The following is a 24,595-nucleotide window of genomic DNA, read 5'->3' on the forward strand; positions in this document are numbered from 1 at the left end:
CATTCTTCTTATTTTTTGTTAGAGAGGACTGCTACTTTCAGTCCTCTGCTCATGATAGCTCATTATCTCATACAAGTGCAATCAACATGTCAAAAGGGAGGCTGAAACTGCATGTCTGTTTTGGGTAATGTGGGAGAGATATGGATGTGATCTGACATACGAGTTGCAGATGTTGTATGTGGTTTCTTGAGCTGCACGCTAAGGTTGTTGCATCTGTAGCAACTCATGTTCACTGTACAGTGTGAAGGGAGACAGAGCAAATAACAATAATGAACCATGGGACTAGGAGCCTCTCTTTCTTTGTCCTTTACTTTCCTCTACATCATTCCTTCTTCCCTGATGCTTTTTCTTGCTTTTATCTAGGATGAGAGTTGTTAGGTTATTTGACTAAAGGCTAGTCATCAAGGAGAAGTGACAGCTGGAGGTACTTCATCAGCAAAAATGGAATCCAGTGCATCATTTCCTTCTTAGACAATCACGTGGGAGTGGTCAGATTGTTATCTTTGGTGTGAACCCACCAAGTGGAGGCAACCAGAGATGTTCTCCCCAGAATACCATGCAAGCTAAAGAGGACTTACTGTAGAACTTACTGTGGGATGCAGGGGGAAGAGGAATGAGAACCTGGACAGATAGCCCTCCTTTGTAATTGGCCACGTTGATTTGTGATGATCCAAATTTGACAGAGAATGTTTAAAAAGAGATGGATTCCCATATTTAATCTGCTTGAATGTCACCTTTGCATTAGGCAGTTATGAGTAGTAACAGCAGAAAAATGTATGCATGACTTACTCTAATTACCTTGCAATTGCCAGGCCTTCACGGATGATGAGGGCTGGTGAATGTGCTGCAAAGGCACTCACTTTCACAAAACTGGCTTGAGTACAGCTGGGCTGCTCACTGTTAAAATGGGTGCAGCAGTGCCCAGAGCAGGACTCCCACAAGAGGTGGGAGAGAGGTGGTCAGGCAGTAAAGAGAAGTAGGAAGCAGTCACAGCATGCTGCTGTGCTGGCTTTCTGATGTTTGGCTGTCATTTGCTGCTTGACCTCTTCTGGGCAAAAAATAGGATGTGGCTGCTGCCACCGTGTCCACAAGACAAAGTGGCCTGTGTGCTGCTTTGAAGTCACCTGTCTGAAGTACATGCAGGGGGAACACCTGCTGCAGATCTAACCAATAAAAGACTAGACGGCAAATTGGTGAGATTAGTCACCCCATGTTTTTGTAAAACTAGATAATTATAAAAAACTCTAAATATACTTTCAAATATTTTAAAGAAGCAAATAGCATAAAAAATTTCTAGGTACTACTGCAGATCTTCTCTGCTACGTGAATCAGGTGTATCTGTGCACTCAGCAGCAGTCCGTCCAGTGGTTCTCAGTGAAGGGGGAGACATTGCTATGAGAAGTAGAACTTGTTAAGTGTCATGTGAGCAATTACACCATGGTTAAAACTGATTTCAAAAGGAAAGTTTGTCTGTTTGTTTTTTTTTCTGTATTCCCTCCAGAATGTTCTTAGTTAAAAAAATTTGGTCTTTTTTATTTGGCTTTTGTTTCTTGTAAAAAAAAGCCAGACACTTTCAGGGGGAACAAAAAGTGTTAAGTTTCTCATGACTTTTTTCAAATGGAAGAATCTTACTGTTCTGCAGTGAGGTCTTTTGAGAAAATAATACCTGATCTCAGAAAGAATGTTCTCACATCGTAAATTGTATAGTCCTACATGTCAGTGTTAGAGGAGAATCATTGCTTAAGTAAATGAAACAAATAGACAAAGAGATACGAGGGTGATATACAAAGCCTGCATAAATTGACACAGTGTCTGGTGTTCTCTGCTGAATAATGTAGTATCAGAAGTGAACTTTAGCCAATATTCTGACCTCCCTTGTGGGCCAGGTGCGTGTGTACTGCTTTGTCTTGCAGTTTGCAGTATGTGTGGTGTGCTTTTCTGCCTGCATCAGCCGTCCACATAGCCAGCTCCACCCTGGGGTTAGCAGTGGAGAAAAATAGCTTGTTGGGGTCCATGTCAAATGCTCCTACTCCCAGACTAAGAGCAAATCCCAGACCAGATATAGCAAGTTTTCAGCTGATAAATACAGCAAATGTATGACACAGTATTCAGATAGTAAAGGATGTTTAAGAACTATAACAAAGATGATTATTAAGTTTTGATTATAGTGGTAAAAAAGCAGAAGCAAGTGCACTAGTGATTAAGCTTTGAGGCACAAACTGCAAGTGGTTATTCTCTAGGGTGCCTCAAATCTTTTGTGTTGATTTAGATCCTGAAGGCTCTGCACAAAGGTTTCGGGCACTAGTCGCTCCAGCTGGAGGCATTGGCAGCTGGCAGTGCTCTTGGAAAATTGCCACAGAAAATTACAGGCTGTTTTTAAAACCTGCTCTTTGGGTGTGCATTCTTTGATCCACTGAGGTCATGGTGTACCATTTAACAGCACAAAATTGCTTTATGTCAAATAAAGTAATTTCAAATGGCACCTCTAGATATTCTCTTTACTGTTTGCAGCAGTGTGTTATTTTAACTTCAGAGTATCACAACCACTGCTGTCCTGTGTCTTAGGGCAGTGATTTTCCTCCTTTTAAATGTGTGGACTTTTGCATAATGATTTTAAAGCCTGCTGTTTACTATTTTGTTTTTCCTACTTGCCTCTTCCAGGTTTTTTCAAAACTGTACACAGAATGCCTGGGGTGCATGGCCCTTAGGTTGAAAAGCACTGCCTTAGCAATCACAGCTACAGCAGAGCTATACCATAACACGGCTGGGCGGACAGTGCACATTTCTCCTTGTATAGGGGAACTCTCCATCAGCTGAAAATATCTTTGCTGCTCAGCGCACCACTTAGTCACCATGCCCTTTACCTCAGGAAGGGAAGGGAGCATCTTTGGAGCAGTAGCATTGTGTCTGATCCATTACAGGTTTCGGTTAGAATTGCCCCAGTATAGGTCCTTTCCCACTCTAAACTGCTGGACTTGGCTTGGACAAGGTGAGTTACGCCCAGTATTTCTGTTTGCTGTCAAGGCTCATTTAATAGCACAAAGTGTTCTAACATCATTGTTTTCTCCCTTGTGATTGGATGTTATCAAAGATACTTGATATGTGTAGCTGTAGAGTTCTTATTTTTAGTATTTTAAAGATATTTCAATAAAAATTGTCCATTTCCTGTGAACAGGTGGTTTCCGATGCCTTGGAATTGCTGAGAAAGATGCAGCTTTGGGAATGTGTGGAGAGGAATATTTCTTTAATAAGGAAATGCAGGAATGCCAAGCGTGTTTAAAATGTGAAGATGGAGTTGTGGCCATGCCTTGTTCCACTGTCAGTGATACGGTTTGTTCAGCAACCAGTGAAAACAAGCTCTCAGAGTCTTGGGCTGCAAACATCATTCTACCTCCTGTAAAGTCTGGTGTCTCTCAGGTCTACTCTGGCTTGGACTTGAAGATAAAGGGAAGGTTTCCATGTGAAATCCTATCTGTTGAAGATAACAGCCTGGTATTCAGGCAGCATGGTCTGTTGTGGACTGACCTCAATTTTGCAGTAAAGCACAACTGCAGGAATTTTTTGCAACTTTCCTTAAAGCTCAATGGCAGTGAGGAAGGCTATGAACTGAGCGGTGTTCGCATTGAACAGCCAGAAGGGAAGTATTACCAGAGCACTAGTTTAAGCAGCGCTGCTGAAGTGGAGCCCAGCCAAACTCTTTCTGTGTATTTGAGGAGCCCAAATCAATTCTGCAATCAAAGTAAAGACTTAAATATTTATGATCTTAATACCCCACTCAGTTTGTTTTGGTTGTCCCATGACACAGGTGCTGTGGCACTCAGTGCACAGATGTCAACAGCAATGCATTACCAAACCAACTATCGACCTGCCTTTAAAATAATATCTGTTTCTGACCCTTACATGCTAAGTTTATCTCATGATGGCAGAGCTATAAAGTTCACTGAAACCGGTGTTGTCAAATTTGTGTTCCACCAAGCATTGTATTCCATGGGTCATACGTGTGTCCGGGAGGGCTTCTCCTTAATTTCTTATATCAATAGGAACGGTACCAACAGAGAATTAATTAATGTATTTAAATCTGGGGTAAATTACAGAGACACATCAATATCTGCTTCTGGGGCTACAAAAGTTGGGGCTGGAGATCTCATAAGCTTTGAGATACTTTCTCCTGCACAGTGTAATGTTCAGTATTTTGGAGATAGTTCTGGAATCAGTATGTTTAGCCTCATCTGGATCCCTTCAGCAGTTTCTAGTGCCATATCAGCCACAGTTTCTGTTACAGGTCTGCCTACTGGAGCTGTGAGAAACAAATTACTGGATTTCACCCAGGTCTCGTCCAATGAGAAGCAGATACAGCTGGTTTCTTCTGGACAGCTTGCTCAGAAGTATTTCATTTTCACTGAGAAGGGAGTTGCCAGCCTTGCATTTAACTTAAAGTTAATCCACTCGTGCAATGTGCTCAAAATGACTCTCAATCAGTTGACCATGGATCACATGCAACCCACAGCAATTGCTCAGCAGATTGGAGGTCAGATGCCAGAGGGAAGCATATGGACCAGTGTGTCCCTCCGTGCATCTTTTGAAGTACGTAATGGAACACTAATATCAGTTTCTCTTGACTGTGTGCGTGGAAGGATCAATCAGATCACTCATGAACATGGAACCAGTATATCTATTTTATGGATTTCCTCTTAATTTCTGTACAGTGAAGTTAGCACAGAATTGGGGTTTAAATTGTATTTGGATTATACTCTGATTCTGTACATATTTGACACCTTATATGTGTTGACATGAGCACATTGTCCCACTAAAATGGTCTCAGTTATAAGAATATTTAAATATAATCTTAATTGAAACATCAGTATTTAAAGAAAAAAGGGCTTTCGGTGTTCCAATATTTTACTTCTGTTAACACCTTCAGGCAGGGGAACCTTGAATTCAGATCAAACGGTTTTATTTTTAATAAAGCAGTCTCTTCAAATTGCTTATTTCTGGACCACAAAAAATTGCAGGTGAGGGTAAACACATACCTTTTAGTACTGCAACTGAAAGCAGCGTGGCCACATAAAGGAAGCCTGCTTTCAGTTTCTTCACTGGAACAGGCTAATAACAAGACTAGAAGCACTTTGAGGCTAATTTGTCTACATCTTGTAAAATATTGTGCTTTCTATAAATGGGGAGAACATGCCTCAAACTAGAGGTGCTAATATGGTAACACTGGAGTATACATGCTTAATATTATGGAAGTGTACCTGGGTCAAAGATAGAACACTTCTTACAACAAACCCCATTGAAACTAATAACTGTTCTAAATTAATTTGGAAATAATCTACATTTAAATAATTTGGGAAGGCTTTTTCCCCTTTTAGTTTTGCCTGTGAAGAGTTGCAGGTGAGAAGGAAGGCTAGGAGACAAGAAATGAGTATTAAAAGAACATCTTGAAAATGAGACTTTTGGAAATGAAACAAATTTTTATTCCATTCCTTATAAATGACAAAATATTTTTCTGACCAAAAAGGAACACCATTCACAAGCATATTTATTTTGCCCAACAGGTACTTAATTTTAAAAGATTTTTTTTTGGTTTTATTACATCACTCAGTTTATTCAATGAAATGGCATATTCAGGGACGCTGAATTTTGTTTTGTTCCAACTCTTCCATCAAACTATTCATTCTTTTTCTCATCTATATAGAGTGTTTTCTCTTATTTTCTCCTTTCTCCTCCACAAATACTGCTTCACTTTCCTTTCTATTTTGTTAGGAGTAAATGGTATGCCCTGTCATGTAGCCCTCAACTCCTTCCAGCCTTCTTATACATAGATGTATGTATGTCACATATATAATTATAGAAGTGGGACGTTTATAATGCACTTGCAGGCTGTCTTACATTAACCTTACTGAAAGAAGGAATATTATGCACAGTACAACTTTAATATAGGTGACTGTCTGAGTATGTATATCTGAAATATATGTACTTTCCTATGCTCTTCACCTGTTTTGGAGTTTGTCACGCTGTTTTACTGTACAGTCTCCTCCTATAATTTTCTGTAAAAGAATGAACCCAAGTGCAAGACTTCTGTATGGTGGTTCTGCTTTTACTTGTAACTTTATAACTGTGTCCTAAACTATTATTTTTCCATCATCTTTTTTTCTTCAAGGTTATACTCAAAGATGCATGCTTTGGACAAATTGTTCTCTTAGTCCAAATAGAGTTTTTCTTGCTTTCAGCTGCAAAGTCTAAGTAGTCCATCACAAGATACCTCATTGAGCCAGAATAAGTTCCACAGTAAGTTCAATCCTGCTACCCACCCTTGATGTTTGTGACACACATCTCGGTGCCTGTGTTCAGCTAGACTGTCATTCATTCTCGCAGGGTCACAAGGAAGGATGAATTAAAGCTAATGTTAAAGGTGTTCAACACTTGCAAAATACTGTTATCGTTACAGAGGATATTTTTTCTTAGAGAAAGACTTCTGGAATGAGAAGCGTGTATATCTGTTATATACAGAAGAACCGCATTACCTAGGAGCAGAGCAGTTTTTCTGGATGCTTCACTCTGGAAGTCTACTGAGACTGAACAAAGATGAAATGCCACAGCAGTTAAAGTTTTCTGATACGTCCATCTGCTTTCTGCAGAAGGATGCACATGATGTAAGAGGAGCTCTGCAGAAAGCAGATCCTGGGTATTTCTAAGGTAAGATTTCAGGGGAAGATAATGTTGGAGAAGGCTCAAAATGATACTCTTAGGATTTTAAAGGCAGCTAAGAAAGTCACCTTCTCACAGACATAACCCCTTTTTTCCTTTTGTTGTTTTGTGCTATGCAGTTGTGTTAAAGGCTGCTACTTCCCAGTATAAAGAGTCATTCTAGATTTAAACCTCTGTGGCAGGTAACAGATATCAGAATCTGATGTTAGACATAATCTGGTACATCTTCAGCAAAGTGCAGGTGTTATTTGAATATAATAAACATTTGCCTATATATAGCATGTAGCAAATCTAATGACATTATTTCTGTGAGTATGCTTTATTTGAGTGAGATTGTGTTACCAGTGGAATTGCCTGAATATGGAAAGACTGATGCTCAAATTCAGTAATATGCACATTGGCGGTACTTGCATTTAAAGGCACCATTATTAAAGGATGGAGAAACCACCAGGGAGGTACAAGTGAACATTATTACAGCTAAGAGAGATTTCAGAGTATGAATTCTTCAACGTAGTAAATCTTCTTGGAGGATTCTGGGGTGAATGCCTACAACTGCCCTTAAATTCAGAATAGATTTTTAGATGCACAGTAGCAGAAATGCAGTATTTTGCATCCATGTGGTGGTTATAATGCATCTAATACTGTTTTGCTAATGTCTGTGATAAGGTACTTGTGATGAAAAAATTCTTACTAAACATGTAGTATTAATTGCAACTTACAGCAAGTTTAGCCTGATTTCAAGCAAGAAAAGGCCAAGCATCTGAACTTCTTTTACATCTCTCCCTTTCAGGGGAAAAAAAAGCCTGAATCCATACTTCAGGCCACTCACTGACCTTGGCCGTAGTAACATGAATTTGGAGTGAGTGTGTTGGAATCTGTGGATTTATGATAGCCTAATTAATGGCATAGTATATAGCCTATGCATCTATGAAAATGATATATATTGCTTCATACCATGCAACATTAAGTGGTGCACTATGATCCTAAATAAGATGAAGTTGAACAGGAATCAGACAATGTACAATGAATGCTAATTTCATGGCAATTACCCCATTTGCTATAATAAATTGCATGTTTTATTGACAGATATCTTAATTATATTTACAACATCTGAACTTTTTTATTCTTTTTTTTTGCATATGGTTTCTTTCTATTAGTAGCACAATATAATACTGTGAAGTGCAGAATTAATTTAAAACCTTTTTCTTTTGCATCTTTTGATACCACATTCATGAATATGGTTAAAATAGCTGGAGACAGTCTCTCCAATCCTTTCTGCCAGAGAGTGTTTCTAATGGAGGTATTAATGGAGTTACAGAGTAAGTATGAGCCTGGCAGAATCCAGCTGTGCAGAAAGAGTTGAAGTTAATACATCCAGGAAGACAGGTGGTTATTTCACTAATAACCAACAGGTTGTTATAGAAAACTTGACTGTTACAGAAGGAAAATAATTTAGGTTGTATAGTCCTGCTCCTCATGCAAGAGGAAAAAGGATTTTGCTTACAAAAACCTGCATTGTTTTATATTGTGAAACATTTTGCAAGTTCAAAGATTTTACCTGAATATTTTTTATTACCTATACAAATTTTTTATTTTTTCTATGAAGTCAAAACTGGGCAGAATATGGTAAGTCTATTTTAATATTGTGGGCTCTTCCTCTGTTTGGTGTTCTGCAGATTGCAATACACTATGAAAATGCCACTAGTTTCAAGTGGTGATTTTTTAATGAAATTTCCTACTTTGAAATATTACCTTGTTTTAAAAATACTGGTTAGATGTTTGCCTCTGTTAATATTATATTGTAATACGTTTTAAGAGAACTTCACTGAAATAAACCAATAAGGCTTCACTGGTGTTTTTGTTCTGTTCTGAGAAAGACTAATTGCAGCTGTTTCAATTTTTACCACTGACTCTTTTTGGGCCAGGATTTCACAGGTGTCACCTGAATTAGTTACCTGTGTTTGCTGAAGTGGCACTAAACAAGAACACTAATAGTACAAATTTCTAGAGATCATCTGGTCTACATGTTTTATGTTCCCACTGTTGTAGGTCTGAGAAGATGAAAATTGCACTTGATGCTACTATACTAATACATGCTTGTATCAAAAGAGCAGTATGGTTTATCTTGGTCATTGCTACCAGCGTAGTAATACAGAGGAGAAAAATGAGAATACATATTTTTAAAAGAAGAAATTGGTCCTGCCTTGGTGCTTCCTAGGCTCGTTGTCATACCCGGAAGCTTTGACAGTGTTGTGGGGGGGTCCTGATCAGACCTTTGCAGTAGCACAGCTGTGCTTTTGTCAGTCTGCGCAAGTTAAAGCTCACGTGTTCTCAGTAGAAACTCTTCATGATTATTTTAAATTGTACAACTGTTTCTTCTTTTTGGAGGTGTTACTGTTTGTGAGGTCTGAATGAAAGAGAGGTTCTGTCAAATGACCTCTGTTTAGAAATCATTTTGAGACAGATTCCTCCAAAAAACAATTTGAGACCAAACTGGTATTTATTTCGGCCTTTTCCATTAAAAGCAAGAAAGAGGAATTTTACATTATGTGTTTTTCACCAATTGCATTTGTACTGATTCAAAGGGCATGAAGAAATAATTCCTATAAGAAGGGGATTACAAACATCATTAACCTAGCCTAAATTAGCCAAGGATGAAATTCAGAGGAAGGAGAAAAGTGTTTATGAAATACTGCTGAAAACAGAACCGTCCTCCTCCAGGCTGGATCAAAAGGTGCCCCTGTTCTTCTGGCCTTCAGCAGCTGATACGGTTTATGGCCTTTTCGCAATAGCCCAAACCATCTTAATCTTTGACTGCTGTGTACAATGGCTCTCCCAGATTCACCTTGTGTTTCTCTTCAGGTGTCTGATGTTCACCTGTACAACATCCATACATAGGTGTCTGGAAGCACGCTGTGTGACCAAGCTTGGTGCTGCATGAAGGGTTTGCCTTGCAATAAGGCTCAGGAGACATGAACTGTGGCAGTGGCAGTGCCTGTGCCGCCTGACATGTATGCGTGACCTTCAGTGTCTGGCTCTGGAAGTATGAAAGCCAAATGACTGCAAAAGGGGGATCCAAGAAACTCTTGTTTGCATTAAATAATAGGATCATTACTGCTAAAGCAGTTTTTTTGCCAGCTGCAGTTTGTGCAGCTTTCTTCCGTCCTTCCCTGGAGCCCTGCAGGCGTGTTGTGACCTGCCGGATTGCATCTTTTATTTATAGGCTCTTCAGAAAAGAAACTAACTGCACTCCAGACAGTCTAGTGCAATCTTGTTAAATGGCATCTCTTGAAAGTAGCCTTAAAAACCTGGATGTAATTTCCTCACTAGAAGGGTGTTAATGCCTGGCTTTAGCAGAAGCTTGAAGTATGTTAAAATACATATACACCCTTGGCTTGTAGAGAGTTTTCTCTAAAAGAACAACTGTGGAAAAAGGATTTTAAAAGTTTCTACATCTTCTTATGAAAACAATTTATTTGACTTTGTCCTTTGCCATTTTTCCACTGGAAAGGCAGGGGAAAGAAAGAAAAATAAGAAAATGAAGGTAGGGGGAATGGAGATAGAAGGGGAGAAAAGTGCGAGAAGGAAAATGCAGTCTCTAGTGTTTAGGTAATTTAATGTATGAGAATGTAAATGAGTTTTCTTCAGAACTTTCTGAAAGAAATTCTTGGTTTTTCAACCAGTTGTAATTGAAAATTTGTTCAACTGAAAACTATGTCTATTGCATTTGGCTTCATTTCTGTTTCTTCGTCAAAGCCCTACCTACGCACCAACTTTTGTAAACTTCAGTAACATTAGAGCATCCTGAATACGCTTAAGTATTTCGCTGAGCTGGAACATTAAATTGGGTAATTGGGTTCATTAAGTGCCGACTTATATTGGGAAACCTCTGGATATACTTGTGGGTTTTGGCATGCAAACCTCAGTTTTCATCATTACCTCTTAACTATGTTTATATTGGGAACTGCTTCTCATTAGATAAACGAGCTTTCTCTGAGCTCCCCATTATCATCACTTGACTGCTAATGGTACCTAATGTTGCTCGTTTAAGCCTCCTTTGGGTATTTTTCTATTATACTGCAGTCAATAATGTAGACATCTACTAAGTGTTTTCAGGACCTCGGTACATGTGGGATGTCGACAGAGCGTTCTTGTCACTGTTAGTTTTTCCTGACTTGCTTCATTGTTTTAAATCATAAGCTGAAATCAGTTCAGGAGTCTGTATGATAGATATGTGCTTTCCAAGCAAATGTGACCTGGTGAGTGATTTAAACTGGTGACCACATCTGAGTTGCATGAATGCAGCCTTCTCTTGCAGAGTATAAAAAACTTCTGAGAATATTAATAGATTAAATGCAGGTGTCTAGAGTAAAGAGCTGGCAATGCTTTGCCTCAAACTCAAACACAAGCTTCATACTCAGAAGGTCAAAAAAGTAAAATGATTTAGTATATACTGTAAAATATGCTGTTTGTTGAAGAAGCATGTTTGTTGGTTTTATTGGGAAAGGAGATTGAAAACCTGTGCTTTATGCCAAGTAGGTAAGACAAACTGCTTAAGATACCTTTATGCCTCAAAATGTTCTGTACTTCACTTTTTCTTAAACATGTACCTAGATTTTTTTAAACTGTTGCTTCAAACCACTGCTGTATCAATGACTTAATACAGGCTTCGTTTGTGCTAAAACCTCTTCGAGGATATTTCCCCCTGTATGCCAGGCAAACATAATACATTTCAAATGCATTCAATCTATCCTTGGAAAATAGTGCCCAATACTGCCAGTTGCCCAAGAGATGTGAGCCCCGTGACTCTGGCTGAGGCAGCAGTTGTTATCCTCAGCTGCTCCAGCTTCCTGCAGCCCTTATCCCGAGGTGGTTAAGTTTTCCCTTACTTTTGGCATTGCTAGAGGAGTGCAGTGACAGCTCTCTTGCCTGGGAAGCTGCAAATAGTTGTTTTGGATCGGCTGTGAATGTTTTTTTCTTCTGTTTTTGGCCATTCTGCCTTCCACCCTCCTTTCAGGGTTAGCTATAAGGCTGAAAATCCACTGCTCCCACATGTCCACCCGTGATGTGCACCTTTTCTTCTGCTTTCTCATGTTTTGGTGTGTGACTGTGGTTTGAATCATTTTGCTGGCTGTAGGCTTCCCTCTCATACTCATCTGTGAAATACCACATATACTTACACACCATATACCTCCAAGAAGCTTAGACATGTGCATAACTGGAGACTTTTTGTCCCATTTGGATCTGCCTACGCCCTTGGAAGACCAGGGTAGAGGCATTCTGCAGGAATGGTGGGAGTCATAACAGCAGCATTTGTGAAGAGCACGAAATAGTTAAAGGATGCAAACCCCCTGTCTGGTCAAGACTGAATTTTGATATTTTGCATTTTGACTGTCCTCAGGAGTTCCTTTATTTGGTTAAAAAAGGAGATAAAAACTCTTACAATGCTGAGAACAAACGTATATTTTTCTCTGCCCAGCTTTTCTCCCTATTATTTGTATATCTCAAGCTAAGGCAGCAAACAGCCTGCTTTCCTTTTGTACAGTGTTGCTGTGCTTCATGCTGCAAACTTTGAGAACATTTTGACAAGCCTAATCCTGCCAGCCTGCTGTGAGCCTTGAAGAACCACTTCATAGTCAGAATAATTAAGCCAGAGCCCAAAGTGAAATGGGGAAAAAAATCAAGTGCACATTTTTGGGTTATCCATCAACATCATACAACTCTGCTTCTAAGAACAGTAACATTTTATGGAAATGATAACTGGTAAAGTAAGCCATAAAGGTCAGTCCAGAGCCTACAATGGGCTTGCTGTTGTGACAAAGCACGCTGTCATTTTTCTTCTATTCGATAGCTTGGGGTAAGATTCGGAGTGAACTTTGGTAACTGGTTTGTGATCTTTTGGCTTGACACTGTTTGCTGAAAGGCACCCAAGTGTTAAAGCACTCTGTAACTTCGCCTATGGACACAAGAGGTAAGGAATTTGGCCAGCTCTGCAGGCAGTATTTAAATCACAATGCGGGTACTAAAGTCTTTGAAGTTTTGTTTCTATCCAAGCTGGGCACAATATTTTTTGACCACAAACAGGTCAGAAAGCATATGGGAACACCAAGTGAACAGGCCAGGCTGGCTCTGTGAGAGGAATCACTTGCTGAAGCTCAGGATCGGGTTTGATGGAGGGTCCTGCTGCAGCCTGGCCCTCACAGGAGCAGGAGTAGGTGGGACCTGACCGGCTACCAGGGTGTGCTAGGCTAGGCTTTAGGTACAGCAGGAGGGTGTTGAGGCTATTTTGTAGTATTTTGTTGCCGATTGCTGTACTGCTAAGGGTAAGTGATGCTTTGCTTGGAAGGCTGCCCGTATTCAGTGCTATATCTAACTACAGTTTAAGGGAAATTTGTTCTAGGAGCTCGACCTTGTTTGAATATCTGAGCAAAACACCTAGAAATTAGAGAGGCTGTAGTGTGGAGATCTTACTGAAGTGGGTTGAGTTTTCACAAGTCAGTAGGGGCACAAGACACGGCAACTGACAACAGAGACTTAGGCTGGAACTGTAACATATACCCTTAATTTTTGTACTATAAAAATGCCGCTCTGATGGATTCAGCATGGCACACTAAAACTATGCAAGGATCCAGTCTGAGGTCTATATTAGGGATGGCGGTAACCTTGTGGGTAGTCCTTGATCAATAAATAAAAACTGGTTCTGACAAAACTCAAAGAAGACCATTCATTCTGTCTATGCTGTAGTTTACCAGACCTGTAGCACTTGCTACATACCACAGTGCCTCACAGGAGACCAGTGGATATAAATTCACTGGACGTGACTGATGGCAAACTGTTGAGGGCTCCTAGTCACATGCACCTGAATTTATGGAGTGAAACTTATGAAATCCCTTCTGCAATCAGTATTTCCAGCTATCTAAAAGATCCACATGGATCTGCTGTCTTCTAATAAATAACCACTTTGAAATAGGTATTTGAATTACAGTATTTTTGGTAAATTGAGAATTCTTACTTCAGTAGCACTGCTGTTACTAGCTGACAAGCTACATCACTGGGGTCTGGATCCTTGCTTCGAGTGACAGCTACTCAATCCGTATTCAAACTCTCAGTCCAGACCTCAAAACTGAAATACCCTTACCGATCACCAAAGGAGCACTGCAGCCTCGCAGTCCTGTTAACGACAGTGTCTTAGGAGCCGGGCAGCAGCAATGCCTGTCTCTACACCAGGAGGGTGAGTAGCTATACCTGAGCTGGACCTTGCAAAAAGTAACAGCCCCTCCCTGCAACACACGGTGCTCCCGTTCAAAAGCAGAAACTCACGCACGCGATGCTGACGTTCCCTCTGCTGCAGTGGCCCCAGCCCATGCGCAGGAACATCCCCCCACATTTCACACCCTTGCAGCCAGCCAGGTGGAGGGGAAAGCCAAGCCAGGCGCTGCTCGCAGCGGGTGGCCATGCAGTGCGGTCCCGGTAAGCAGGGGAAGGCTGCAGATGGGGCAGCTGCAGCAGACTATGGAGAAACCGAGCCAGGAAAGAAGTTTTCCTATTTCAGGGCCGCTAAGTGCTGATTGTGTTCTCATAGCCCCAGAGGTGTTTCTGTGCCCATCAAGTCTGCCGGTAGCAGGTTTGACTACTAAAGAGGATTTTTTTCATTCCAGTGGGAAGCTTTGAGCAGGGGAAAGTCTTATTTATCACTGCCTCAGCTTAGCAGTCATAAAAGTGGCAATAATAGTTAGCTGATAAGGGCAATGAAAAGGCAGGTCTCCAACCCTCGGGAAGGTTTTGATAAATGGCTGCTCACTAGATTGGAAGTGTTGCTGACTTGGAGACAGATGGGTTCATTGGATGAAGGTAGATAATGCTACAGGTAAATGATAGAGAAATTACTGTAGGCATAGTTGAGGTAGTTACAACAATCTCTTTATCTACTGTGTTGGCATCTTTTGCCTTCATAGTTCACTCATTTTTCTTTTAAAGACACCTTCAGAGACCAGGGGTGAGGGATGAGTGATGTGCTCTTTGGGCACAAAGAAAAAGATGTCTTTTAATTTTGGTGCCGCACATTAAATAGGTGTGTTTGCAACAAGCCTTTGCAGCAAATTGTTTTGCTACAGGTTTCATGGGCCTCTGATCTGCAATCAGTTCATAATAGGTTTTCATTTGCTCTGACAAATTCTTGTCTTTTCTCACAATATGCATCAGCTGATATTTACTGTAACCATTTGTTAGAAATTTCTGTACAGATTTACATGAGTGGTAATTCACTGTTAAACCCCCATATAAACTCATTTTCAAAAGGGGAGGAATACACAGTCTGCAGTTTGCCTTATGCAGTGTTTTCAGCAATTTAGGTTTTCTTATATTTCTCGTCTCGTGTTTCTGAATGATCAAATAATCGTAAAAATAAATGTTACGTTTCAGGTAGCTTTTCTTTTGGGCTTGAGTCTATTGCTGAATGTGAAGGTCCATACTGACTTGCCTTAGGTGCCCAGAGGTCAACTTGGAAGTCTTCAAAGGCTGCATTAATCCGACATAAGGAAATGCTCAGACACAGAGGATGTAAGAATGAAAACAGAGATCACAGTTACTCTGTTCCCTCAATGTCTGTGGGTTCCAGCTAAACTCTTAACTTCAATTGATACAATAGGATGTGTTGATCTGCTTTATTATGAAGAAAAAGCATATGTGTGGGAAGAAATCTGGGAATTTCTGCATCACAGGCCTAGAAAATGTTTTGAGGCTTAAACTTTCATGGCAGAGGTATTTAAGAGTGTTTCTAAATTATTGCAAAAGTGTCATCTTCAACCATCTAAGTGAATTAATGCTCAGTTACCTATTCTTCCAGAGCAGTCTAGAAGGAAGCAGCCTCTTTGACAAACCAACAAAGACGGACAGAACAGGACGTGCCATTGCTCCTTTCTGTAGCTTGCGTTGTGCCGTTGAGCCACAGGTGAGAGAACTCCCCTGTTTTGAAGATAGGATGTTGCCAAGATTTTGAAACAGATTTTCAGAACAAGCTCTGACACACAGAGCTCATAAAACTGACCCCAAACCCATTGTACGTCCTGAAATCACTATGGACTACTCTGTTCACTGCGGACAATTAGCCTTTTCTGGTGCGCTTACACCAGAAATCTCCAGATTTCTTAAAAGCGACTGAAAACCTCTTACCATGGTCTGTGTTTTCAGTGCCTGATCTGTCATCCACAGCTCACCCTGAGAGCCCTGTGCTGTTTCTTCTTCACTGGGAATCTAAAAAACACATGTCTCAGCGTAACAGTTTCTACTGTAAGAATAATGAGAAATAATGATTGTTCTAATTGTTTCTTTGTTCTAATAAGAACAAAGTTTGCCGGGCATGTGATAGACTGGAAAAGAAAATGGAAATAAAGGGCGAGGAAAATAAAGACTGAGTATTGGGTAGCACATCAGGTGGTTTATTTGCCTATGATTGGGCCATTCCTTCATCTTCCCCAAAGAGGGAAGAGTTCCCACTCTTTCTTCTCTTCCAAGCTTACAGGGAGCTGTGCTGGTTTGAAGGCAGAAGTGAATGGAGCATGATGAACATTTGGATTTTGATGGATAATGTCTGCTCATTTCCTTACCTCTATCTTTCCATTGAATTTTTAATAAAATCACCAGTATGCTTATGATAAGAGGTATTTCCTATACCCTTATTTGATTCTGAATAGACCCCCAAACTGCATACATGTTTCCCTGCTACATTTAGGGAAGAAAGTGTCACATTTCCTTGGAAATGAACCGGGCACCATTCCCTGGCAATCGTCTGGAGCTGGAGTTTTATCTTTATGCTCTTCCCTAGTAATTTATTGTTGACCTGTATCAAAGTCACAACACTGGCTAGATGACAGGTACAACTGCTGTGTTCTGATTTAGATTTCAGGGTCTGACTGCACAGTGCTGGTGTGACTGGGCAGGTGGCTCAACCTATTTGCTTTCACTCCTTTAAAAATGGGATAAAGCGCCACTGTACTACAGGGGTGTTATGAAGGTAAAATTCATTATTAATGACTGGGAGGTATTCAGATGCAGTGGTAATGAGGCTATGTGGATGTCTAGAGTATGTGCTTCACTGCACAACTGAAGCAAAACATGTCTGTTTCCTTGACAACCCCTCTGCATCTGTAAGGTTGTAGCTGCTCTCCCCCGTATGTGGAAATGCCAAGCATCATTTCTGAAGCTTGCTCACGTTTTGCTGCACTCATATTCTGCTATTAAAAAATTTCTGTTTGTTGCACTGACAGTGTGCTGCTCTGAAGGGTGCAGGACTGTTCCTCCCTCTTCCTTCCTCTTTTCCTTCCTCTTTCTGCCCTGGGGTGCTGCCCTCCCTTTTTCTCTACCATCAGGATCCATGCTCATCCCTTCAGGAGGCCAATTTGGTTCAGTTGACTGGTAGCAAACTAATCTCGTGCAAAAAGGAATTAAAGGAATAGTTTTCTGTTGAGCTGCCTTTCAGAGGGGTCATTTTGTGCTGCGGGGGTAGCAGGGACCACGCAAGAACAAAGAGAGGCAGGAGATGGTGGGAGCCATGGAGAGGGGGCTGAGCTTAGCCCCCTTCTCTGCTTGCAGCAGAAGCCTCAGGTGGGAAGATGGGAAGCAGCAGCACTTCTCTAAGCAATGCACAAATGTGGTAATACAGAAACACATCATGTTCGTGTCCATACATTGCCCTTGAGAAAATTAAAACAACATGAACTTTCTGCACAACAATTAGTGCTGCCATCTGTTATTGTCAGCAGAGGTACACAGTAACCTTGGGGTCACTTCCTTGGGAAGACCTGTGTGTATTTCCCTTGTGTTACCCATAAACGTTTTCCTTTTAGCAATGTAAAGATAGGTGATATTATCTAACAGTTTTATCTTGACATGGGTCGTGGTTATATGAATGCCTTTACATAAAACAGATATCAAAGAGATCTTCTGCCGTTTTGAGCTGGGAGGTCACTGTTTATAGACAGGTGAGAATTTACGGAAAGCCCAAGGACTGCTCATGTGAGAAAGTGCTCACTGCAGCGCAGAAACTTTGTGCAACCTTATCCTCCTAATGCAGCCAGTGTTTGTGTGCTCCTTTGATTTCTCTCATGTTAAGATGATTTGTAGCTGCCAAAGATCGAATCCTACATATGGAGACAGGCAAACATGTAATGTTTAAATAGTTGTCACCGATTTCAAAATAAAACTTCAGGTTTTAAGAGGTCAGTTCTTCTCACTGTCAGTCTGGCCCGATTACCATGTAAAGATATGAGGGAAATACAGACAAGGTAGTGGAAAGGCATCTGTCTTCAAATTCTGATGCTCTGCTTGTTCCCAGCACCTACGTCTCTGCAGCTCAGTTCCCCAGGGGTTCATTGCACTGACCAGTACTTCACTTGCTTGCATCTCTGTTCATGAACAGTTTTGTAGCTCTGTGCGTTTGCACTGGGTGATGTCCCAGGAAAAAGTGCCACACAAGAGGTTTAAGATGTTGCAAAACTGAACATGGAAATCAAGTTCAGGTTAAGAAATATTTAATGATTAAAATGAAAAGGAAGCACAGAATGTGGGCCACAGTCTGCCCTGTAAATCTGCCCATTCATTCACTGTATATGTGACCATGATATTACCATAATTATATCTTTAGTGCAAGTGAGACCTCCATCCATTATCTAAAAGCTGGAATGTGAATAGATGCAAAAAAGGAGAACCCCGTGCTTATTTTTGGCAAGCACTGAAGGCAGGTCAAGGAGGCTTTCCTCTGTGAGATCTAGGAAGGTTACCCTAAGAGTTCCTCCTTACAGTGCATGTTCTACCTCTTCCAAGTTTATACATCTCGTTTTGTCTAAAATAGGCTGGTCCCTACTGAAATCTATTTCTTGGATTAGTATTTGTTGCAAATCAAGACAGAAGGAATTGCTTTACAGTATCCTGGGAGACCATTTTCCATTTTAAAATCAATGCTAATTGAGTGTATGTACTCTAAAGTTAACATAAATCAGTTTCAAATTTACACGCTACCAATACCTTAAAAAACATAATTTTCCTTGATTCTAATGAGATCTTTCCTCAGTGTGTTTTGTGCAAGTTAATTAATTAAGTGCCTTTCTTTTTACATAAACATAAACATAAATGTGAACACACAGACACACAGGGAGTATCTATGCATAAAGTAGAGGAAGAAAACAATGGGGATTTAGCTTTTTTGAGCAGATGTGGGTTGAAATTCCCCTTAGGTATAGGACCTCACTGAAACCAAATCTTCTAAAACATCCTAAGTGGACTGTTGGGAAAAATCACAAACCCACTTATGTGTGTTTGTGAGAAAGCACTGACACAGATGTCTCATTCCAGGACAGGGCTCAGGGTTGCTAATCCAAACTGAAAATAGTCACTTTCTGCAGCTTTGATGTAGAGGCTAAAATTCCTGGAGGAGATGGAACTTCTCTCCTCCCTGTTTCTTACTGTTTCATGCAGATCTCCCATCTCCAAGCACACTGACTTTCATTAGGCATGTTAAATTTCTCTGAAAATTATGGACTTGAGTGTTTTCATGCCTAGCAGTATTTTAAGCAGCTGAGCACGGACACAGCAGCAGAGCTGCTCTATAGGCAGTGTACAGTGAACAGCAAAATGTTCTTTGCGTCTGATGTAGGTACCAAGAGAGCATTGGCTACGTGACAAAGAGATCTTATGGTACACATGTTTACTTTAATGAAGGGCAGGGTAGGAGAACATATATATATATCTATCTACAGGCAAAAATATACTCCAGAAATATGGGAGCCATATGGGGAAACACAGCAATTCCCTGTACTAGGAAAAAGACTCAAATGTGACAGAGACTTCAATGAAAATAAACTTCAGGATTCGGTAGGTGCTTCTGCAAGGGATTAACAAAGCAAATGTAGACTTGCCTCTAAGAAGAAACAGAGTCCTAAATTCAATACAGACCAATTAGCCCATTATATTTGGGTCATGGTCAAACTATGAGAAGCAGGGAAATACGCCCCTTCATATTACAGTTTGCTGGAGCTGTGCACTATGTTTCACACTGATTGGACTTCTAGATTGCCTCCGATCAATAAAAAGGCCAGGACTCTCCACTGTGCCTTGCCTAACAGACTGCATTTCTGTAGGGAATCAAGTCAAGCCTGTCTGCTGGTTCCAGTGCAAAAGCAGGTTTGAGAAGCTCCTTCCTTTCCTTGTAACTGTTATAAGCAAGTGTTGCAACGCTATGCTGAAGTTTACTGCCTCTAAACTGTGAAGTTTGAGGCCATGCTGTAAACCAGGTCACTAAAATGTGTAAAATAGTCACAGAGGTTCCAGGGCAGGTGCTTCTGAAGCCAACTTTTTCATTGCAGCCAGCACTGCATAACTGCAATAAACATCGTAGCTGAGTGCAAGTCCATGAAAGAACATGAAGAATGCAGAATGCGGCCTACCTGTGCTTTCCAGCTATATGATAAACAGCTACTGGCCACAGCTGCAAAGAGGAAATGGAGCTGCATCCAGCTCTCAGTTTAGTTATTTACAGCACATCTGATCACACCACATTATTGCCAGCTAAAGAGTTGTCAGCAACCTGCAATTATTTCACAATTTCATCCCGACTTTTAGAACTGTTGGTGGGAAAAACCCTATGTGATCATCCTCAGGATGGTCTTTTTTGGCTATTCCTGAATGAAATGGTTCCACTTTATTAAAATATCTTATTTTAATTTATTTAAAATTAAGAAGAACAGCAACCTTAAAACACCTTTACATCTAAAAAGGTGTTTAATTTCATCCCAGCTCATCCCCACCCTTCTGCTGATAGACTTTGGCAACTATTTGGAGAAGGAGGGGCTTAAAAACATCTGTTGATGTAGAATCCCTCTTGTATGGAGTCAATGATCCTTCTTTCAGAAAACTGCTTTCTTGCAAATCCAGCTGTGATACTTAATACATTGACTTATACTTCTGACCTATGATTTCAGCATCTTCTAAATAATAATCTGGCATAGCAACCTTCTTGTTGGCAGAACTCAAATGCTTCTGTAGGATTAAGGAATGTAGTCATAGTGTCCAGACCTCTGAGTGCAGGCAACTCTGCCAAGGTCCTAGAAATGTACACTGGAAACAGCTCTAGGACACTCTTACTTGAGTTCCTGCTCCTACAAGCAGATCTGGAGAGGCACAGGAGTAAACTATCTCTGTCATCCTTCAGAGCAGGAACCACTTAGTACGAACTCAGTGGGGCTATACCGTAAGACATAACCTACAGTCTCTGGGTATGGACATTATCCTGGACCAGAATGGGCTGCACGATACGAAGAGCATGGGGACTCTGTTGCTCAGTAGCAGTCCACAAGACTCTACACCTCAGAGGACTCTTGGTCTGCTTTAATTTAAATGAACTATAGAATCCATGACAGCTCAGTGTTAGATGGCTGAAAAGGTGACTTAAATCTCCTATGTCTGTTGTGTTTCACAGTATTTTCCCCTTTTCTTGCCTGCTGTGGTTGATGGTTAATGATTATAATCACTCTTAATAGGTGCAATCATGCAATGGTAACACAAGCCCTTTGCTGTTGCTGGGGCTGCAGAACTCTTCACGTCTCAAAGAGATTTCAGCGGCTACGATGGAGGCAGGGTATGGGCTGTTCAGGTCACTGTGAGTGTGCCCCATTACAATATTAGGTTATCACAGGCACATTGAGAATGGAAATTTAATCATATACCAAGAGGTATTGCCTTCAGGCTATGTTTCCCTTAAATTCCTATTCTTTTCAAGTGACTGTCAAGGGTTATAATCCATCAATTTAAAAAATATTACTCCTTTGAGTCTATCCTTAAAGAGGACTCATCCATTCCAGCCGGCTGAAAGAGTTTAACATTGTCAGTTGCTCTATTCTTGGATCACCACGTGTGTGACATTGCCTGGAATCCCAGGCTTTCCCATCTGCTTTCGCTAAAGGACAGTGCTTTTCTGCCTGAAACAGATTAAAACCAGACCTTTTACTTTTCTGGGCTGTGACCATCAGGCATCAGAAGGAGAGAACACTAAAATTTTGTTTGAAACAAATTAAGTGTAACAGGAGCTTTCTTGGGGAGAGCTGCAGTGTCTGTGTGTATTTAACACATAAATGATGCTTTATGCTTCACCAAAACCAAAAGCCAAAAATATCCATAGTATTTCCATTGATTGAAAGTGTCTCTGAAGGGGCACCCTAAAAACTTGATGGTGGTGGTGGTAGTGGTGTGGTAAATCTTCATTTTCTAGAGTAAGGATAAAGACTGATCTTTCCTGGGGACAAGTCTAAAAATATACAGTCATGCAGAATTTCTGTTAGGGTGTTTCTTCAATTTACTTGTCTAAAATCAGCATAGAGCAATGAGGAGGCTAAACACCCAGTCAGGTAGAGTCCCTACCAGTACAGGACATGACGTTTCACAGACTTGTGAAGGAAAAGAGAAAGCCTTAGTTTTATAAGCATGTGCTAATTCTTTTTAGGAAATGTGCGCAGTCATACTAATACTCTGAGCTGGAAGAAAATGTATGTCCCCTTAGGATAAATATACTTTTCTGGAGTGAGGTTCAAAACAAAGGGTCCAACAATAAGCACCTAAAAAAAATTGTAGTGCAAAGTACTTTTCCTTGAGGTATGAGATTGAATCTGCTGAAGCAGAGGAGCGAATGAAATGTCATTGCCCCATCTCTGACCACGGATGCCTGAATAAAGGACAGAGTGGCGTCTCCACGGGTATGTGCTGAACCCCGTCTGGTTTTTGTATGTGAGGCAAATCTGCAGGAGAAATCTGTGGAACGAGATGGTAAGAAATCCAGTTTGTGGTCCAGAAAGGACTACACTGAGCTAAACACTCACCTGATCAGCTACATCGATATGTAGGTCTTTCGAGGCATGCCCACAACACCACCTAGTAGGCTCCTACAGGCTGGCTGTAGTGAGGACATGTATGCCTCAACATTTCTTATGCTTCAGGGTGGGGCTGCAGACTTTGAGGCTTTATTGGTGATTAGATCTAGTTGCTTTTGTCCCATGTTTCAGTCTCAAATAAGCCTCTGGCTTGCAGTGCTGCATTGGTCGCAGAAGTATTTCTGTTAACCCATCTACACGTTAGGGATCACACTGGTGTTTTGAGATACATGGATTTCAAACACTGGTTGTTGTTACAGCCATTAAGCGTACAGATATCACTGTCGCTTTTTCACAAAAAACACCGCTTAGAGTTCATATCATGCCACAAGTATCTGGCTACGAGAGGTTTTGCTTTATAAACAGTAAGAGCAATACAGTCCTTTTGCAGTGGTGAACCAAGATGCCTTCTTGAGGGAAAGCACTGGTCAAGCAGCTGTTGCTGGCAGGGTTGTGCCTACCTTGCGGCGACACAGAGCCCCTGGAGAGCCACTTGCATAAAGGTAGCTTAATACAGCCTCTGGTGAGAAAGTGGAGGGTTTTTATAATGCCCTTTCTCATAACCTTTTCTTACCCTACATTCTTTTAATGGGTGAGAATTTCTTGGTGCCCCTCCGACTTCATCTTCTTGTTGAAGCACAGGAATGCAAGCAGGAATGCCCTCCTTCCATGCACCAATAACAACTTTCAAGAGGAAAAATCTCAGCCCAAAATATAATTTTCATAATAGCATAATTAAGAAAGATCTGCAGTGAATAATCACCTTGGGTTTTTGCATAGTTTTGGATTGATTATTTTTAATGAAGCTATTGCAAAATTTTCTAAAACAAAACCCATCAGTTTTTCCTCACCTAATTTTTCATGTTGATAGAACTGTATCATTACCTCTGGCAGAGCCTGAGTGTGTTCACACTTGCCTTTGCACAGCTACTTGAGCTTTCTGCAGCGGTAGCAGGTAAGATGAGGGTCAGTAACCAGAAATTGGGGTCAGTTTGCCAGATACCACATTACATATCTCAATCACTAGCTCTTTCTGAAATGTTTCATCTGAAGACGTTAAAGTTTAGCTGCCTTTTAAAGCAAGGTCACTCAGTTTCTCCAGATTTGATCTCCACCCTGTGGCTTTTTACACAAAGACTCAAGATTTGCTTGCAGCTGTTTCTCAGCCCATGAGTGGGCTTAGTTTGCTGGGGGCGATTTGAATATTGACAGAATGCTGAAACAATGCTGGGTTAGTGCTCCAGTCCAGTGCTGCCTTAATTTGAAGGAGAGGGAATGGAGCCTGAAAAAAGCTACACTGTCACAGCACTATTTCTACTGTGGGAGTTTTGCATACATGTCGCAATAAATGTGTGCAATAAATGTGTGCAATTCAGAAAGCAGAGCTTCCTGCTGTCAGGTGGGAGGGATCATTGCACGAAGTAATTGGATTACAAATAGAGCAATAGCGATGCAACACTTGTTTGCGGTGTGTGAAACTACAGGGAAAACAGAGTTTCCCCTGCTGTGCTGTAATGTCTGACTCTCCCCTTGGGGAAAGCCCAAGCCCCAGCCCCTGGTCTTCACGGAGGAGCGCAGAAGGCCAGAAGGCTCCATGGGGAGCCACTACACCTTGAATCTGATGCAGCCAGCCAGGAGTGAAGGGCACAGGCAAAGGCAGAGCTGAAATATCTGTCTGAAGTGACTCAGAGGAGACCCATGTAGCCAGCCTCTCTTTATTTGAATGCTAGTCCTGAAACCAGTTGGTATTTTTCGCAAAAGTTATATGATGACAAAGCCTTGAAATATAGTCACTGGGTGACATCAGAGTGGTGAGATATGGCTCCTTGCCATCACTGTCTGGATGATTTGTGCTTTTCATTACAGCAATATGATAATAAAATCAGAGTCCGGAGAAGGAAAATGACAGACAAAACCAGCCGCTTTCCAGTAGTGTGGTATAGCAAAGTCCCATGTTCTGTCTGGAAATATAA

General features: G+C 40.9%; 1 protein-coding gene across 2 annotated transcripts in view; it reads left to right on the forward strand.

The window, feature by feature from the left end:
* The window catches only part of LOC308063276 (uncharacterized protein), a 38,193-nt gene extending 16,056 nt beyond the window's left edge, over positions 1 to 22,137 (forward strand). For both annotated transcript variants that reach the window (XM_080385994.1, XM_080385995.1), the window contains one exon: positions 3,176 to 22,137. In XM_080385994.1, the coding sequence (XP_080242120.1) occupies positions 3,176 to 4,695 (1,520 nt within the window). In that variant the 3' untranslated portion in view covers positions 4,696 to 22,137. The remainder of the gene's footprint in view (positions 1 to 3,175) is intronic.
* Positions 22,138 to 24,595: the final 2,458 nt, after the last annotated feature.

Source organism: Falco punctatus, assembly GCF_963210335.1.
Source record: "Falco punctatus genome assembly, chromosome: 4".
Taxonomy (NCBI): domain Eukaryota; kingdom Metazoa; phylum Chordata; class Aves; order Falconiformes; family Falconidae; genus Falco; species Falco punctatus.